Source organism: Rattus norvegicus, chromosome 13, assembly GCF_021556685.1.
Source record: "Rattus norvegicus strain SHRSP/BbbUtx chromosome 13, alternate assembly SHRSP_T2T, whole genome shotgun sequence".
Classification (NCBI taxonomy): Eukaryota; Metazoa; Chordata; class Mammalia; order Rodentia; family Muridae; genus Rattus; species Rattus norvegicus.
The window spans coordinates 90,582,501-90,602,862 of NC_141546.1; the positions used below are offsets into that span (position 1 = coordinate 90,582,501).

The 20,362-nt window shown below is 41.9% G+C and overlaps 1 protein-coding gene across 6 annotated transcripts in view; it reads right to left on the bottom strand.

Moving 5' to 3' along the window:
• The window catches only part of Pld5 (phospholipase D family, member 5), a 355,705-nt gene that overhangs the window by 111,295 nt on the left and 224,048 nt on the right, over nt 1-20,362 (bottom strand). For all 6 annotated transcript variants that reach the window (XR_015635137.1, XR_015635138.1, XM_087580311.1 and 3 more), the window contains exon 4: nt 12,912-13,023. Coding sequence is in view for 4 of the 6 variants with exons in the window: in XM_087580311.1 (XP_087436437.1) it covers nt 12,912-13,023 (112 nt within the window). In the remaining 2 variants the exon portion in view is untranslated. The remainder of the gene's footprint in view (nt 1-12,911; nt 13,024-20,362) is intronic.

Sequence of the window (20,362 nt, forward strand, 5' to 3'; positions counted from 1 at the left end):
CACAAGCCCCAAGGACATATGTGCTGACCAGGACTGTTCTGGTTCTGTAGCTCTCAGCACTGTAGCCCTCAATACAGGAACCATTTGCAAATCTTCAGGCATCATTCATGGACTAATGCTCACCCTGATTCTTCTCCCCCTTTCCCTCTTTTCCTAGTAATTTTCCTTTATAAAAGTACTCATTTTTATAATTTTACAATTTTTTATTATTATTGTTGTTGTTGCTCTTGATTTTGAGACATGGTCTTTCTATGTGGTCCTGGCTGTCCTGAAACTCACCATGTAGACCAAGCTGGCCTCAAACTCACAAGAGATCCTCCTGCCTTTACCTCTCAAGTACTAGGATTAAAGGTGCATCACCACACCTAGCTTAACATCCTCATTAAAATTAGAAATTATGAGCCAAGTGGTGACAGTATACCCCTTTAATTCCCACACTTGGGAGGCAGAAGCAGGTGGATCTCTGAGTTCAAGGCCAGCCAGGTCTACAGAGTAAGTTCCACAACAGCCAAGACTACACAAAGAATGCCTGCCTCAAAAAGCCAAAAGAAAAATTGCTTTTGAAAAAACAATTTTTTAAAACATTCCTAACTGGTACCATATTAAATGCATCCTGGGAATTGGCTCATTGATAACATTATACAGCAACTGTTACTGTGAGTCAATGTAGAAATCAGGAGACAAGTTTTAAGAAGTTAAATACTTCAGAGTTCCCCAGGAGCAAAGCTAGGGATACATTCTCTTCTCTAGAATCTGAGCTTTTGGTCTCATGCCCTACACTTCCATAAAAATGCCACTACAATCTTCATTACCACCACCATCATCATTCCTAACAACATCGCCATCCACCATCACCACCATTACCATCACTACCATCATCATCATCACCGTCACCACCACCATCATCTTAACCTTCATCACCACCGTTACCAATACCACCATTAACACCATCATCACCACCACCATAACTACCACTATTACCATAACTATCACCATCACACACACACACACACACACACACACACACACACACACACACACACACACACACCAAAACCAAAAGAGCAAAATCTGTAAACTCATCACTTAGAGACAACCATATTAACACTCTAAAGTCATTCTTGAGCAGATGAAATGACACAGTGGCTTCCGTCTTGCAGATGACTGCTCCTCTCTTAGCAACAGCATCTGAGTGTTTCCCACATGGCTGACTGGTATCCCTCAGCATGTTCTCTATGGGATGAGTGGCTCCCTATCGTGTATAATTTTCTTGTGAACCTTTCTCACAGCAGCTGCTATGGTAACCCGAGGGAAACAAGTCTGGAAAACAATGGATTGACTGAGGAAGTATCCCACCTTAAGTTCTTTTCTACTGAGGTCACGACCATTTACTAGCAAAATGCCACCACCACTCACATGCCTCTGGTCTTGCTATTTTCTGTCAAGTTGTCATAATTCTGGAAAAAGCACATATTAACCATAATTTGTGTTCTTCTTGTTTATGAAGCTACAATGCAGTGGTTTCATAGTTGTTAGTTATTTTACATTTAGCCATATAGTTAGTTTGCATGGGACCTTTGCTCAAGATGAACCCAAGTTCAGCTTTTCATAATAATTCTACAAAATTATGCATCTCTATTTCTCTTCCAATGGTGTTTATCTGTGACCCCTTCAAAATGCTTAGAGCTTAATGGCCAATATTATAATTAGGCGGGGTCTAAAATGTGACTAGATAATGCATGCCACTTGGGATTTTTGACTAAGGTCCTTATAAGACTTGATTGTCTCTTTGGCCTTTCTTGCCTTCTGTCCTGAGATGACATAGAAAGAAAGCCTTCTCCACCTGCCTAGACCTTGCCCTTAAATTTTCCAGCCTCTCAAATTGAGAGAAACTTCTGCTTTTAAAAAATTTTCCCAGTGTTTGAGTATTCTGCCATAGCCTTGTTCAAACCACTTCAAGCCTTGTTCCAAAGAAAAACAACAGTCAGCAAAAAGCTCCAAGGGAGGCAGTCAAGCATTCCTGCTCTTAGCCTTCTGGCCAGGAATCACTCCATGACTCTGCCTGTCTCCATTAATTAGCCACATGGATGAAGAAGTCGGACACCTCAGCAAACTTCAAGACTTCCAGCCCATCCACCTGAACATCTGACCATAGGGAAAGGCATTCGGCTCTGATCTCCACAGGGACTTATTAAAAAAATACCAACAAACCAAAGCAGTTTGAATTTCAACCACCCTTCTGCTGTCCTTTCCTGTTAGGAGGAAGGCACCATGTGCATTTCCATCGAGTCAGCATCAGCGATTGCTTTCTGTTACTAGAACAAGCGACTAAGACAGATAACTTGTGAGAAGAACAGAATTACTTTTCTCAGTTCTGGTTGGTTCCAGTCCATGATCTAGTGGCTCCACTTGGGTCTTGTGATGTTGCACTGCCTGATGGTGGGAGCCTGGGGCAGAACAAAAACTGATGGTCTCCTGACTAGGAAACAAGCCAGACTGAAGAAGAGACCAGAGTCCCATGGTTCCCTTCAAAGGCTGATGCCCCTGTGACTCAAATATCCCCCCACCAGGCTCCACCTCTTAAAGGTTATACTGCTTCCTGATAGCACTACTCTGAGGACCAGGAACAGCCCCTTAATACATGCATATAGGGGACGCAGTCAGCATTAACATACTGCAGTGGCATACAGCATTTATGCCTCCAAATGCTTGTCCCATAATTTGGCAACTAGCACAGCCATGAGAAGCATCCTACCTAAGGTGCATTTGTAGGGCATCACAGTTCAGTAGACTTCGCTTACTGCAGAGAAAACCATCCCTGTGAAATTCCCCAGACTTCTATCACCTTGGATAAAATCATACAGCTCTATCAAATCGCCTGTTTTTAAACTTGGCAAACTGACGCAGCACCTGTGGTACAGACACCACGGAGCTATGGAAGAGCACAAAGGGTCTGTGACCTTCCATAGGCCACCTTGAGTTGCTTCAGCAAACATTTATGTGGTGGCTTGAATACGCTTGGGCCAGAGAGTATTAGGAGGTGTGTTGGTGTGGCCACGTTGAAGGAAGTGTGTCACTGTGAGGGTGGACTTTGAGACCCTGTTCCTAGCTTCTGGGCAGCCAGTCTTCTATCTGTCTTTGGAACAAGATAGAGAACTCTCAGCTCCTCCAGCACTATGACTGCCTGGACACTGCCATGTTTCCTGCCATGATGATAATGGACTGAACCTCAGAACTTGGAAGCCAGCCCCCAATTAAATGTCCTTTATAAGAGTTGCCTTGGTCATAGTGTTGCTTCAGAGCAATGGAAAGTCTAATTAAAAATTTTATTTATTGCCTGGGTAGGTATGCAGGACACCAACTACCTTTCCCATCTCACTTAAGTGAAAGTCTAGAGGAAGAAATGGAGTTGCAGCGTGGCGACAACCATGATGGAGAATGTTTTGTGGCCTGGGGCAATGCCGAGGAGTCTAGAGCTCAGCTGAAGGGAGAACCCCGAGGATGGATCTGGAGTGGTTTCTTTCATCAGACATTTGAGTCTTTCCTTCTTTCTTTCTTTCTTTCTTTCTTTCTTTCTTTCTTTCTTTCTTTCTTCCTTCCTTCCTTCCTTCCTTCCTTCCTTCCTTCCTTCCTTCCTTCCTTCCTTCTTCTCCAACTGAGGTTTCATTCTGCTGTGCAATCTGGTCTGAGTCTCAGGGCTCGAGGGCCCTTCCTGCCTCAGCCTCCCAAGTAACCAGAACCACTTGTGAACTGTGCCTGACCTCACAGCATTGTTCATTCCCAATCCCATCTCGGCAGACCTGTGCATTATTAATTATATTTAAGTGACTCAGTGTGTAACTTAGCATTGCTTTGTCATTATATCATGAAATAACATGTCTAGCATATTAGTTGTTTTATTCCGATATTTAGTAAACAAACACATTCAAATTAAAACAATGAAAAAAGTCAGTGAAAAAAGAACTTTAAAAACCAACTCATATACCTCCTATGAGACTGGTGCCCTTAGTTGGAGCAAAAGACCAATGACGACTGTGAGCTGCTGAAAGACATTCAGATAAGCAAGGGAGGAGGACATTTGCTTCCTAATTTTATTGTATCTTTTTTAGCAGCATCCTTTTATGTGGAGACCAGAACACAGCAAGGCTAGAGTTTTCACGGTGTCATTTGTGCTTGTTCCCAGAGACAGAGTAAAAAGCCCACATTGGAATAGAAATTTCAGAGGTTGTTTTGACAACAGCCTGGGTTTTTAAGCACCTACAGAACTCACTGATCATGGAGAAGTCAAGCTGTTGCCAACCTAGAGCCACTGTACAAACATAAATGTGGGGGGAACCTATGGTCTTCTCAAAGATGTCTATAACAGAGTTAGAACTGGACTTCCCTTTCACCAGAAGATCACAGGGCTAGGGGTAAGTTGTAGGGGCAGAAATGTACCAGTATAGACTAAGATACAAAATACTCAAGTAACACTACAAATTACACTAGTGGCTAAGGCAAACAACATTTGTTTAACTCCCACACCCTTCAGGGAAGTTATTATTGTTACCGTTTTTATTGAAAAGGAAATCGAGGTCCAGAAAAAATAAGTTACCTAACATCTCACTTCACTGTAAATGGCAAGCCCAGCATGTCAACATGACAGAGCATGCATGGGCGTGACACAGCAGGACCTGTGTCTAAACGTTATGCTGGTCACTGCCTGATAGCATGAGAGCATTCGGTGTGCAGATGCATACAAGTGGAGCAGTACCTGTTCTGCTAAATATTTTACTGGACTGTGAAAAGAGGAAGGCAGAGCTCTTTGAATGCTAACTGGCAGATATGAAGCAAAGGCACCAGCTTTATGTTCCGTAGCATGCACCCAAGGGCTTCACCTTTGAAGGGCGTGACAATGAGAGTTGAAGCCAGCAGAGAATTACATCCAGGTGGCAGTAGGACATCTTGACCTTTATCTGGGTCACTACAGGACAGATTGAAGACCTGACAGATGCTTCAGCTCAAGGATCCCATAGTGTGTAGAAAACATCAGAATAAAGCTTCTTGACAACAGGGGACCACTTTGACCTTCAAGTTCCTTCCCACTGGCAAGCTTCCGGATAGTAGAAGCTGGAATATCATAATGTGACCTCTAGGGAAACTTCCAAAATAGACTTCTCTATAGTAATATGAAGTTAAGATAGACACACTTACCTACCTGAGAGCTAGACTTAGTAAGAATGATAAATCAGCATGACCTGTGTCACACACACTCTTTCAATAGTCACAGCATCTTAAGTCATACCCTGCTCTTCCGGAGTAAGTGGCTCAAACGCCACTGTAAAATGTTCAAGTCAGAAACCATGGCAACTTTTATTAACTTTAAAGTTTGAACTTCAACCTTGGATGGAGAAGGTTTCCCTTTAAAGCCTTGTTGAATCCAGCCAGTGGGTGTAGAAATGAAAGCGCGCAACCATGGAAGAATGAATACAGGTCCCTTGGACTCAAATAAGCAGAGGTGAGGATGGCTTTTGGAGTTTGATAACAGATACTCACGGTGTTTCTCTTTAAATAGACAGCAAGAAGAAAGCCACAACATGGTAACTTATAAGCAACGTGTTGTTACTGGTAAAAGGATTTTAGTGTTGCTTAACATTTAAAATTTCGATGTAAAGCCAGCCATTGTAGCTCATTGTCATTCTAGTACTTAGGAGGCTGAGGTTGAATGAGTGCGGTGAGTTCTAAGACAGCCTGAGCCACAGTCTGAGTTCTAAACCAGTCTGGGCTGCAGGGTGACACTGTCTCAGAAGACAAGCACAAATGAATTATGATCATGAATAAATATCAATGTCTGCTGTTGAAGATGCCCTGGGGGATAGTCAGTAGGGTCCCATGTCTGTCCATTGTTCAGCGGCACAGGGAAGGCTGTCTGCTGAGCTCACCTGCTACTGAGAGAAGTCCCAAATGTCAACTCCATTCAAACCACAACTGACATCTGTGTGAATTACCTTACAAGATCTTAGTCACAAAAGACCCAGGTGCAGAGGAAACAGCATCTGAGCATTGTCATGGTGATGGAGAGTCTACTCAAGCACACATGCATTGTCCTTACAACAAAGCAAAATAGAATTGAGAAAGGTCAGTGGTACATGCCTGCAACTGCAGCTACTCCAGAGACAGGAGGATTGCTCCAGCTCAAGAAGTCAGGGTGAACCTGGGCAACATAGTGAAACCTCTCTCAGAATTTTGTTTTTTAAGGAGACAAGATGAGCGGATCCCGGCCCGCAGCAGCTCTCTGCTCCCAAACCCCGTGAGAGAGAGACCTCACTGCCTGATCAGGTGGGCACTCCTGAGGCTGCAGAGCAGAGGAGACCACCAACACTGCCCACCCCTGCCCACATCCCTGGCCCAAGAGGAAACTGTATAAGGCCTCTGGGTTCCCGCAGGGGAGGGCCCAGGAGCGGCAGGACCCCTGCGCCTGAGATACCGCCGGAACCTGAAGGAAACAGACCGGATAAACAGTTCTCTGCACCCAAATCCCATGGGAGGGAGAGCTAAACCTTCAGAGAGGCAGACAAGCCTGGGAAACCAGAAGAGACTGCACTCTGCGCACATCCAGACGCCAGAGGAAAACACCAAACGCCATCTGGAACCCTGGTGCACGGAGGCTCCCGGAAAGAGCGGCGCAGATCTTCCCGGTTGCTGCCGCCGCGGAGAGGACTTAGGCAGTACCCCACGAGCAAACTTGAGCCTTGGAACCACAGGTAGGACCAACTTTTCCCCTGCAAGAAACCTGCCTGGTGAACTCAAGACACAGGCCCACAGGAACAGCTGAAGACCTGTAGAGAGGAAAAACTACACGCCCGAAAGCAGAACACTCTGTCCCCATAACTGGCTGAAAGAAAACAGGAAAACAGGTCTACAGCACTCCTGACACACAGGCTTATAGGACAGTCTAGCCACGGTCAGAAAGAGCAGAACAAAGTAACACTAGAGATAATCTGATGGCGAGAGGCAAGCGCAGGAACCCAAGCAACAGAAACCAAGACTACATGGCATCATCGGAGCCCAATTCTCCCACCAAAATAAACATGGAATATCCAAACACACCAGAAAAGCAAGATCTAGTTTCAAAATCGTATTTGATCATGATGCTGGAGGACTTCAAGAAAGACATGGAGAACTCCCTTAGAGAACAAGTAGAAGCCTACAGAGAGGAATTGCAAAAATGCCTGAAAGAATTCCAGGAAAACATAAATAAACAAGTAGAAACCCATAGAGAGGAGACACAAAAATCCCTGAAAGAATTCCAGGAAAACACAATCAAACAGTTGAAGGAATTAAAAATGGAAATAGAAGCAATCAAGAAAGAACACATGGAAACAACCCTGGGCATAGAAAATCAAAAGAAAAGACAAGGAGCTGTAGATACAAGCTTCACCAACAGAATACAAGAGATGGAAGAGAGAATCTCGGGAGCAGAAGATTCCATAGAAATCATTGACTCAACTGTCAAAGATAATGTAAAGCAGAAAAAGCTACTGGTCCAAAACATACAGGAAATCCAGGACTCAATGAGAAGACCAAACCTAAGGATAATAGGTATAGAAGAGAGTGAAGACTCCCAGCTCAAAGGACCAGTAAATATCTTCAACAAAATCATAGAAGAAAACTTCCCTAACCTAAAAAAAGAGATACCCATAGGCATACAAGAAGCCTACAGAACTCCAAATAGATTGGACCAGAAAAGAAACACCTCCCGTCACATAATTGTCAAAACACCAAACGCACAAAATAAAGAAAGAATATTAAAAGCAGTAAGGGAAAAAGGTCAAGTAACATATAAAGGGAGACCTATCAGAATCACACCAGACTTTTCGCCAGAAACTATGAAGGCCAGAAGATCCTGGACAGATGTCATACAGACCCTAAGAGAACACAAATGCCAGCCCAGGTTACTGTATCCTGCAAAACTCTCAATTAACATAGATGGAGAAACTAAGATATTCCATGACAAAACCAAATTTACACAATATCTTTCTACAAATCCAGCACTACAAAGGATAATAAAGGGTAAAGCCCAACATAAGGAGGCAAGCTATACCCTAGAAGAAGCAAGAAACTAATCATCTTGGCAACAAAACAAAGAGAAGAAAAGCACACAAACATAACCTCACATCCAAATATGAATATAACAGGAAGCAATAATCACTATTCCTTAATATCCCTCAACATCAATGGCCTCAACTCCCCAATAAAAAGACATAGATTAACAAACTGGATACGCAATGAGGACCCTGCATTCTGCTGCCTACAGGAAACACACCTCAGAGACAAAGACAGACATTACCTCAGAGTGAAAGGCTGGAAAACAACTTTCCAAGAAAATGGTCAGAAGAAGCAAGCTGAAGTAGCCATTCTAATATCAAATAAAATCAATTTTCAATTAAAAGTCATCAAAAAAGATAAGGAAGGACACTTCATATTCATCAAAGGAAAAATCCACCAAGATGAACTCTCAATCCTCATCTTTGGTTGGTTTATATACAAGTGTGCAATTTCTAGGCTTGAAAGTAAAATGATGCTATCTGGTGCTGGATAGAGGAGCCTTATTTTTTATTATGGCAGCTTGCTATTTTTGTAACATGGTGATTTGGTTGAACACAATAAAGTACAGTAGTAACTGATCTCCCCTTCTTCCTGGATGAGTGAGGAGATGATTAAATGTTGATGTCAGCATCCTTGAGCATATTCAGAGAGCTTCTGCTTCTGTTGAAAAGGATGCTGTGTTTGATTGTGGTCCGAAGCTTTGAAGCACTACTTGGCATCTCCTTCCTTGGAGGTCTCACTGTTTAAACATAACAGATTTGATAGCTTGTTGGTAAGGTGAGGTCCAGCTTGTCTCCACTAGGTTATCTTCATGTGAATCCGGTGGTTATACGGTTTTGTTTTAGGGATATTTCATTTTTTAAATAACGGTTTTAGCTGACATTCATGGAGAGAATGAATCCTTAGAACTGTGCCACTAGTGAAAGGAAATCCTGTCTAGAGTATGTTTCTTTACAAAGCTGTGTCACACCATCCTTTGGGCCCTCTGCTGGAAAAGTAGAATCAAGTCTCAAATAATGCCTTTTAAATTGTATCCTCTAGTATTATAGATGTAGGACAGTACTGTATCATACCTCTGTGGATGTAAAATAGCTTGTACCTGCTTTATGATATGTAGTAGTGACCGTGCTTTATCAGAGCTGTTTTTAATGATGTTGCTCAGAATGTTTTCTTTCCAGATGATGATTGAGAAGCTAATTTAAAAAAAAATGGTGCCAGGTACCACAAGAGTAACAGAACTGTGCTGTTTTCTCGGGTTTTGTTTTTTTTTACTTTTTTTTTTTTAATGGAGTGTGCTGGATGTCTCTACAGTTTTGTTCAGATGACTGCAGAACCTGGAAAAGCTGTTGCTGCTGTTGATGCATAACACACTGCTATTATTGGTCTTTTTATATAAATATAAATATATATAGACAGATATATAATTTGAATTTTTTGAAACTTTAGCTGTGCTGTCAACTTTGGAAAAAAGTATCCCCGTTTACTGTGTTGAGTTGGCACTGTACAGAAATTAACAGCCATATTGGTCTAGAAATGTTGAACTTAAGTTTTTTCCATTTGTACAGGGGTAACACACTGTATTAAATATGTAAGGTCTTTAAAAAAATTCATTTTTTGGTATTAAGAATTGAATTAAAAATTTTAAGTCATTGTGATTAAAAAAAAAGGAGACAAGATGATCAAAAAGAAACTAGCACTTTAATTTTAAAACCTCATAGCAAGATATGAAGACCTGTCACTGTGAATCTCTCTATCTCTCTATCTATCTTCCTACCTACCTACCTACCTACCTACCTACCTACCTACCTACCTACCTACTTTTGTATTGACTATGATCTAAAATTTCCACCAAATTCTCATGTAGACGTTTATCCTCTTGTGGTAGCAAAAAAAGTAGCCTTTGGGAATTTCTATGTGTTGTCTATCACTTTATCTTTTTTTCCCATGGTGACAGAGCAGGGGGACACTGACACAATGGTCTACTTTAGAAAAAGAGAAAGGGCTCTTGCCAAACACCATTGAGTACATTGATGCTGAAGTTTCAGACTCCACACTGGGAGAATATATGTTTCTGTTCTTTATAAATTTGTTAGCCACTGACATTTAATTAGAGAGACATAAGCTGACTATGATACTGTCTGTGTATCATCTACCCACCCATCATCCACCCACCTACCCATCCTTCATATCCATCCATCCTTCCATCCACCCACCCACCATTGATCCACCCACCCACCATTGATCCACCCACCCATCCATCTATCCACCCACCCACCCACCAACCTATCAATCCATCCACCTATCCATCCATCTATCCACCCACCCACCCATCCATCCATCCACCTAACTATTATCTATCTATCTATCTATCTATCTATCTATCTATCTATCTATCTATCTATCTCTTTCTCCATCCTTTATTGGCAAGCTTCATCCTCCTATTTTTCACAGAATATTTGATTCTCTTCTGTACTCTATAACACCCCTGCAACTGTAATTCTTCATGGATAGCTTTATACTTTTTTTGTGTAGATTTCTGAATATTTGGCCACAACTAAAAAACTGTACTGAAAGCTAATTTCTCCATAAAAAGGCCAACGCTCTTTCTCAAGCAAGATGCTGAAATACAGATGCTAGATGACTTCGTAAAAGCTGTTTCTAAGGCTAGTATTTAACACGTGTCTACTAAGACGTGAGAGCAGAGATCGGCAGTGCTTGGACTTTAGAGATTTGTGTATTTTGTACTGAGACCATGCACATTAGGTATCTTGGGCAGAGACTATACATAGGAGGTATCCTGCACTGAGACTAAACATACATGCAGCGCCTACTAAAAGACAGGTATGCCTAACTCCAGGTACACAGGTACTATTGAATCACTAATGTAAAAGCAAACCAGTTATTTTCTTATTGTAATAGAAACTTTTCTTATGAACAGGACCTGCATAGACTTGAAAGTTCAGACAGATACATTGAGAAAGACATCCTACAAACTACAAATGCAGCCCTACCCCCATCCCCTGCCCCCCAGTTAACAAAAGGAAATCCCTTCTTAAAAGTGTTCTAGAAAGCAAATGTTCAGATGGCAGGGACTCAGTTTGACATTTTCAAATGAGAACAGTAATAACACTTTCAGAGCCACACCGACTGTATGTGAGCTGGGTCTTGTCTAGTTTTAAAACATTATAGCTAATTAAAAATAAAAGGATAATTGAAAATTTTTAGGTTTAGCAATATCTTGTACATATTTAAACTTCCCTACACACACACACACACACACACACACACACACACACACACACACACACACACACCCATAAACAACTGTAGGTGCTCATGTCTGGTATCTCATCACTCTGCAGTCAGAGGCAGTAGGACCACTTCAAATTTGAGGTTATCCTGGTCTACATAGTGAGGCCTAGGACAGCCATGGATGTATAGTGAGATATTCTCAAAAGATCAAAACAAAATGAAACAAGATGATAGCATTGGCCATAGTAACATGGCGAAAGGTTTTGTGGTAAATGTTCCTCAGAGCCTCCTGTCAGAAAGGCTTGGTCTTCAGCCTGTAGTATTACATGGAAAGGTGGAGGAGCCTTAAGATGGCCGAGAGGTCTAGAGAAAGGTAGCTACACCCCTGAAATCATGCCCTTGAAGGGAGATTGGCACCTTGGTCCCTCCTTGTTTTTCTGATAAGCCTTGTAGTTACCTTAACTGAACAACCTCTTCTACCATGAGCTCCCTCCCACTCTGAGCTATTATTCACCAAGGGCCCAGGCAACTGGGACAAGTAGCAATAGACTCAACTACAAAAGTGATCTGTCCAAGTAAAACCTTTCCTTATTAAGTTAGTTGTCTCGCATATTTTGTTACAGCAATGTAAAGCAGACTATATAAGGATGATGTGTATATCCATTACAAGTAAGTGATGGATATTTTTATTTCCCAATTTCAACATGTCTGATGCCACTTGGGCTCACTTAATTGTGTCCATCTGGCCTAGGTTTAGAAACCAATATCATGTCATGATATAGGGACAGTGACAAGAAACCATGTTCACTATGTTCAAATAGCAGACACCTGAGGTCCCCAGCCACCAGGCAAAGCATGACGACTTACTGAGGATATTTCCTGCTTATCTTCCTGCAGCAGGAGCATTCTTGCTGGTTCCCCTGTGTCAATCTTTTCTACAGATTAGCAGTTTGTAGAGGAAATGCTGAATAAATGATTTTTACAAAATATTTATAAATATTTGGAATGGAGAGTCTAGCTAGAGGAGAGTACAGGAGAAGATAATTATTCCAGGATGAAGCTCAGTGTGGCCGAGGTTGGGACACATGGCAGAGCGGCTGGGTGAGTGGTGTTTTCTGTGCGATTGTCCTCAAGTCAGAAACCGAATGCTTCAATGGTCTCCAGACCCAACCCAGGGAGGATTGCATAACACAAAGAGGATTTCCACTGGACTGGGGAGAGAGAAGTGGGAACCTAGTACTTGATTCCCTTGAAGTGGCTCTTTTCTTCAGATCAAATCATTGACGTGAGTCCAAAGGACTGATCTGTTAACTAAATATATTTAATGGAGAGTAGATTATGACTTACAAACTAAAATACAGAACACTACTTAACAAATCTGGTAGCATTGGTTGAGCTGGTTTAAAAAGCTTTAATCTGGCTTTTTTTGTTTGTTTTTTTGTTTGTCAAAAGAGAACTAAGAAACATTGAGTGGAATGTACTGATGAGAGAAATGACAGGTCATTTTTATGTGAAATTCAAGGAACTGTCACAGAATGTCCATGGTAAAGTAGCATCAACCTTGGCCTTACCCTTTAACTTCAAGGCTTCTAATACCTTTGAATCTGCAGTCACATCGCTCACCAGCTTGACTTCAATATTTTGCGACGTCAGCTGGAGCAATTTCTCAAAGAGACGTTGACCCTAGGAAAAATATTCAGAGACAAAGGAAGAGAGAAACCTAAATGTTTGCCATTTTTGAGTTGGTATAAATAAACTACTTAAACTTTATGCATTCAGCTTGTAAAAGGCAAGCACTTCAATGACAGATACTCACAGATGTGTGAAATTCCCTGGGTTTGAGGACTAGAACAGAAACACAAACGTAGAAGGCACTCTCTGATTTTGAGCCCTGTGCAGTCCAGCAATGTGCAATAATAATTTTGATAACACAATGCAAATTTACTTCCCTTTTGCTTTTAAAGATATAGTCATCTGCACATAAAGAGACAGCCAAAAATATTCATTCGTAGCATTTGGCACAGGAAAACCAAGTGTTCTTCTAATTTGCAAATCGTGCCTTTTTATCTCCCTGATCTCTAGTTCCTTTCTTTGTAAATACAGACTATATTCAACTTCAAAAGGTTTCCATAATGTCGACAGAAATCCTTGAAAGTACGGTGAGCCTTTATGATTTACTTCACCTTGTTTAAAACCTATGTCGCTGAACAGAACAAATGTTCTTTATAAAAATAAATTAAAATGTAAAATGCAGGCTTTGCCTACAAGCATGTAATCTTGATAAGATTTATTTCGGGTAGTCTGAGTGATAATGGACCCAGGTACGATTTTATCTCCAGGAATGAGACTGCAATGTTATAGTATTTGGTTTTCCTCTGTGTTTAGACAGATACTTCTTATCTTAAAAGAAAAGGAACTGGTCTATTGTTGACTTTCTATGTTCATGTTCACTTGTATGGACCTCAAACATAAATACCTTCAGAAGAACCAGCCAGATAATAAGGCTTAGGTCTTAATGGGTCCCAAGTGCACCATTAAGCTTATCTTGATAAAAATCTGTGGTTGGTAATGATTATTTATAAAGGATTTGGTGACTGGGAGGAGTTGATGAAGCAAATGAAGATGCAAATGAGGATTCAGATGAGCATGCAAATAAGTATGCAAATGAGCATGCAAATGAGGATCTAAGCAGTGATTCCTGAAAAACCTAAGGGTGGAGCAGAAAGATCAAAGATTTAAAGTCTAATAGTCCAAGGAACTGATATGACAGCTGACAGCAGAAGAAGGTGTCTGGCACAGTCACCCAGCAATGTGCTCTAGCTGGGAGCTGGCCAGCAGCCAAAGTTCCATATCCCTTGGGCACTGAACGACACCCTCTGCGATGCAGCCTCTTAGTAGAGGTTAAGGGTGCCCGTGTGGCACTTACCTCAGACCCCCAAAGTTCTCAGTATCCCAGAGCCTGGGACAACTTCACTCCTAACACACAATGTATGTGTAGGGGTGACCGTACCCTGATAATTAACAGATGCAAACACCATTCAATAAAGGCCTGAATAGAAAGTGGGGGAGGGTGACCCCCGGCTGCTGGTTTGCTGTCTTGGTATGTGAAGCTTTTGCTCCCCCCCTTATAATTCACTTTATTTTTTGTGTTTATTTATGTATGTCTGTGCGAGTGTGAGTCAATTGTGTTCCATATATACAGGGGTTGGTGGAGGCCAGACCCAGATACCAGATACCCTGGAGCTGGAACTACAGGTGTGAGCTGTTGGACATGTGGGCTGGGGACTGAATATGTTTTCTCTGGAGTGGGAATTTTTAGTGAGAGCATGGCGAGAAGAGGCTTCATATACAATATGAAGGTGAACCCACGTTGCAAGGCCCATAGCTTTTTCTGCTCCAAATCAGCAAATCTTCCTTGTCAACTTTGGCTCCAGGTTGTGCCTGCCACACACTGATGAAGGTCTGTACTGCCTGCATGGGGCAGATTGCTCTCCCACTCCTCCACCTGATTGACCACCCTGGTCAACAATTATTCGCTCAAGTTGGTTGCATTTTCTTTCACACACACACACACACACACACACACACACACACACACATACACACATAAAGAAACATTTTGTGTTTTAGCAATATCCCATAGATAGTAGACCAGTATTTTTTTCTTAAGCTCTTATATTTTTTAGGTTTTGTTTAGTTAACAAACATATTTAACACAAATAAAATATAAGCTGTCACCTGTACTGACTTTATTCATGGTCCTATACCTTGAGCTTACTACCCTTGCATTCTTTTGTACAATTTAAAACAAAGACAAGAACTCTTATACATGAATGAAAATAAAAACTTTGAAACCTACAGAAACAGGCAGGCTGCCATTAAATGAGGCTGCTTTTCCCCTTTAGAGTGTGGCAGTTACTTATGCTAGGGAATCTGAAGTTCAGCCATAACACTCACTATGATAAACTTGGGCTTGTGGAACTTCTGTACATGGACTTGAGCGGAACTTCTTTCCAGCCCACACTTTCAAAATACACTGTGCTGTGCATAGGTCTCCAGCAATGTTCTCTGTGTTGAATTCACTCATTAAAAGAAAAAGAAAGAAAGAAATAACGAAAGCATTTTGTCTTTTAAGTATCAACAAATAAAAATTTTATCCTTTCTGCTGAAAACCATTAGCCATTGGCTAGACTCATGAATCAAATATGAATGTAAGGCTGATTTTTTAAAATTATGATCATATATCAACCCATATGTATGAGATTCTCTGATGGGTAATACTGATTGTTAATCTCACAGTATCTAGAGCACCCAGGAAGGAAACCTTTGAGAGGTTACCTAGAAGAGGTTAATTGAGGTAGAAAATCCCACCTTCACTGAAGGTGGCGCCATCCTGGGATTAACAAAAGGGAGAAAAGCGAGCTGAGTATTAGTCCTCATCTTTCTCTGCTTCCTGATGTGTACGCTACAACATAACCAGATGGATCAGTTTCCTGCCACCATGACATCCCTGTCATATACTAGAGCTATGAGCCAAAATGAACCCTTCCTCAATTTAATTTTGTTGGGGTATTTTATCACAACCAACAGAAGTAACTGAGACAGATTCCCCAGGAAGAGATGAGACTTGATGTGGCCAGATGAGTAAGGCCTTTACACATCTTAATATAGACAGTGAAAATGAGGCTGGAGCCCTGACACAAGGAAGACATTTACGGGAAAGTGATAGAAGACGTGTGTGGTCAGGTGGGGTAGCCTTGACTATGGGAGATGAGTCTCTCAGATGGTAGGAGTTATTTTAGGGGTAGCTCTCTTGCCAGTGCAGAGACATGCTATATGGAAGGACTTTTCCTTCATAAATGAAACTATCCTTTACAGAAAAAGGGAAAACACACTGTACTCTAGGCAGAGGTTAAAGGAACTTTACCTGCACGTGCTGGTTCTTACTTGCCATTAGGCAAAATAATCTGTATGTTCGAGATGCATATTTTGGGAGCGCTATATTCTGATTCTGGTACCCTTTGATGATGAGTGAGTGGGTTTATAAATTATTCTTGTCTCTGTTGTCTCAAACCAACTGCAACAGAGAATTAAATGCTCAAGTAAAACATGAAAAGAAAAAAAAAGCAAAGATGATGAGCACCGCAGAGAAGTCATGCTTGGAACAATGAAGGATGAACTTGGTACAGTGACTCTTAGGGACGTGTGCAGCTCATGGGGCTGGTTCTCAAACTTGCCTTACAATCAAACACTCTGATCTTGTAAAATGTATTTTTATTTCATTTGTGTATGTACATGTGAGTGTTCATGTTTGTGTATATGTATGCACTATGTATGCATGTGTGTGTGTGTGTGTGTGTGTGTGTGTGTGTGTGTGTGTGTGTGTGTGTTTATTTCAGAAGACAACCTTGGGTGTTGCTTCTTAGGTCCCTTCAACCTTTTGTTTAAAGGGTTGTTCATTGGACTGGAACTTCCCAAAGTATATAAGGCTAGCTGGCCAGCCCACTTCAGGGCAATAGTAATGTATCTCCATCTTACCATTGCTGGCATTGCAAGCAAAAGCTATCATGTCCAGCTTTGAATGTGGGTTTTGGGAATCAAACTTACATTCTTATGGTGGTTTCAAGAGAAATGGCCTCCAGAGACTCATGTGGTTGAATGCTTGGCCCATAGGGAGTGGCATTATTAGGAGGTGGGGCCTTGTTGAAGGAAGGGTGTCACTTTAGAAGCAGGTTTTGATTATTTGTAATAGCCAGAAGCTGGAAAGAACCTAGGTGCCCTTCAAAAGAGGAATGGATACAGAAAATGTGGTACTCTACACAATGGAATATTACTCAGCTATCAAAAACAATGACTTTATGAAATTCATAGGCAAATGGTCGGAACTGGAAAATATCATCCTGAATCCTGAGTGAGGTAACCCAATCACAGAAAAACACACATGGTATGCACTCATTGATAAGTGGATATTAGCCCAAATGCTTGAATTACCCTAGATGCACAGAACACATGAAACTCAAGAAAGATGACCAAAATTCGAATGCTTCACTCCTTCTTTAAAAGGGGAACAAGAATACCCTTGACAGGCAATAGGGAAGCAAAGTTTAGAACAGAGGCAGAAGGAACACCCATTCAGAGCCTGCCCCACATATGGCCCATACATATACAGCCACCAAACTTGATAAGATGGATGAAGCAAAGAAGTGCAGGCTGACAGGAACCGGATAGAGATCTCTCCTGTGTTACACTGCCAGAATAGTCAAATACATAGGCGAATGCCAGCAGCAAACCACTGAACTGAGAACGGGACCCCCATTGAAGGAATCAGAGAAAGGACTGGAAGAGCTTGAAGGGGCTGGAGACCCCATATGAACAACAATGCCAACCAACCAGAGCTTCCAGGGACTAAGCCACTACCTAAAGACTATACATGGACTGACCCTGGGCTCCAACCTCATAGGTAGCAATGAATATCCTAGTAAGGGCACAGTGGAAGGGGAAGCCCTTGGTCCTGCCAATTCTGAACCCCCAGTGAATGTGATTGTTAGGGGGAGGGCGGTAATGGGGGGAGGATGGGGAGGGGAAACCCATATAGAAGTGGAGGGGTAGGGGTTAGGGGGATGTTGGCTCGGAAACTGGGAAGGGGAATAACAATCGAAATGTAAATAAGAAATACTCAAGTTAATAAAGATTAAAAAAAAAGCAGCAGGCTTTGAGGTCTCCTATGCTCAAGCAATGCTCAGTGTGGCACAAGGTCTCTCCTGCTGCCTGAGGATCAAGATGTAGAACTCTCAGCTCCTTCTCCATCACCATGCCTGCCTGCACACTGCCATGCTTCTCACCATGATGATAATGGACTGATCCTCTGAAACTGTAAGTCAGCCCTAATGCAATGTTTTCTTTTATAAGAGTTGCCATGTCATGGTCTAGTCTAAGAAAACCTGAAGTAAAAGCAATCCAGGAGGAAGGCCATCCTCTTTATCCAATGAACAGCACAGGAAATGTGGTAACAAAAGCAATAAGGAACTTTTATCTCTGTCTTCCTTTTATAGGTGCCTCAAGGGAGTGTGTTTGTGGTGTGCACGCACACCTGTGCATTGTTTTTCTGTCAGACTCAGGAGAACACACAAATCCACACTCTGGTCTTACCACACTATAATGTTGCTTCGAACATATTTTGTGTGTAGGAGGTGCTTTCAATGCCTCGTTACTTACAGCGAGTGTTTTTTAGACCCGCTCACCACATCACTCAGATATACATTCATTGTTCTGAGTCAGGGGCGGGAATGGGTCACAAGGGAAAAATTAGCAATCAAGGCTGTGATACAACCAAGGCTGTGCTTTCCGCTGAGCTTGGAGGAGTTAATGACATTGGAAGTCCACAGTAGAGTGGGACTGATTACAATGTTTTTCTTAGAAGTCAGTTAACTCTGGACAGGTTGCCTACAGAATATGTAAGCAGAATTCGTACACAGTTGTAAATAATCTCAAAGTATTAACTTGGTTATAGGTTGGGTGAAACTTTGATGGTTTATACAGCATTTCTCAGAGAAAAGCATTCCCACAGCAGTCTGCAGAGCAAAGGTACCTCACTTGAATGACCCAGAGATGTTTGTTCAACATAGGCAAGGCATACACTGAGGCAGCACCCCCAGGCTTGGAGCTGAGAAGAAGGAATTGGTGGGAATCAATTGTTTTCTACTTGGGCCACCATTTACCTTTCTCCACACAAAAGAAAAAAGCCACCAGCATTCTGGTAATGAGAAGAACCCATACATTTAAGTGGATCCAACACAAAAGGTATCGGTGTTTGAGCATTGCAGTGGCTGGAGTGTTGAGTGTCCTTCAGAATCTCAGCTGTTACTGTTTAGGTCTCCTACTTGACGTTACTGGAAGGAGAGAAAGAGGAGGTTGGGCCTAGTGAGAGGTCTTCAGATCTTGGTGATCTCCCTTGAAGGGAGTGGAAGACAGTCCTTCCCCTTTCTGTTTCTACTGCCTATCCAATAGCTGAGTCCTACTGATCTGCCTTAAGCTTCTAAACAGTGGAGTCACATGACTGTGGCCCGCACTCAGCAACACTGTGAGTCAAAATAAATTTTTTGTCTTTACAAATTGACTGTCTTAGGTTTTCACCAGAGGGATGGAAAGCTGTCTCAACACAGGCACAATGGGCACTGGATGATACAGAAGCCAGAAGTCAAGACCCAACCACAGTGTGAATTCTCCAACATGCAGAGACATGATTGGGACAGAGTGTAGGTCTTCAGCACGAACTTAGACAAGTAACCAACGCGCACTATAGCCATCCTTCAGGTTCAAGCCAGCAGCCTGTGGTCATTTGAATAGGTTTGACCCGTGGGAGGCATGGCCTGATTAGAGCATATGTAGCTTTGTTAGAGGAAGCATGTCACTGTGGAGGCAAGGCTTTGAGGTCTCACATATATGCTCGTCTGGTCAGGGTGATCCAGAGTTTACACCTGGCTGCCTGCAGAAGATAGTCTTCTTCTGGCCACTTTTGGATCAAGATGCAGAATTCTCAGCTTCTTTCCCAGCACCATGTCTACCCCCATGCTGCCATGCTTCCTGCCATGATGATAATGAACTGCATCTCTGAAACTGTAAGCCAGCACCAATTAAATGTCTCTTCACAGGAATGGAAACCATAACCAAGACACAGCCTGAGGAGCAAGTTTTGAAGTGTTTTAAAGCACCTATGTGCATGCATATATATATATATATGTATATATATGTTCATGAGTATACAAATATTCATAATGTGTACATATGCACACACACATTCACCACACAACAGGAAGAAGGTAATCTGCTAGGCAGAGGGAACATTTGGCTCATCAATGCATTGGAAGAAAAAAAGTAGGCAAACTAAGTCTGAAGAACTAGAAAAAAACTGTCTGACTCAGGAAAGACATAAATCTAAAAAAAAAAAAAAAGCTGACAACATACCTAAGGGAAGAAGCACATAGAAGCACATTTTCTGGTAGAGAAAGAAAGACCTGGATCC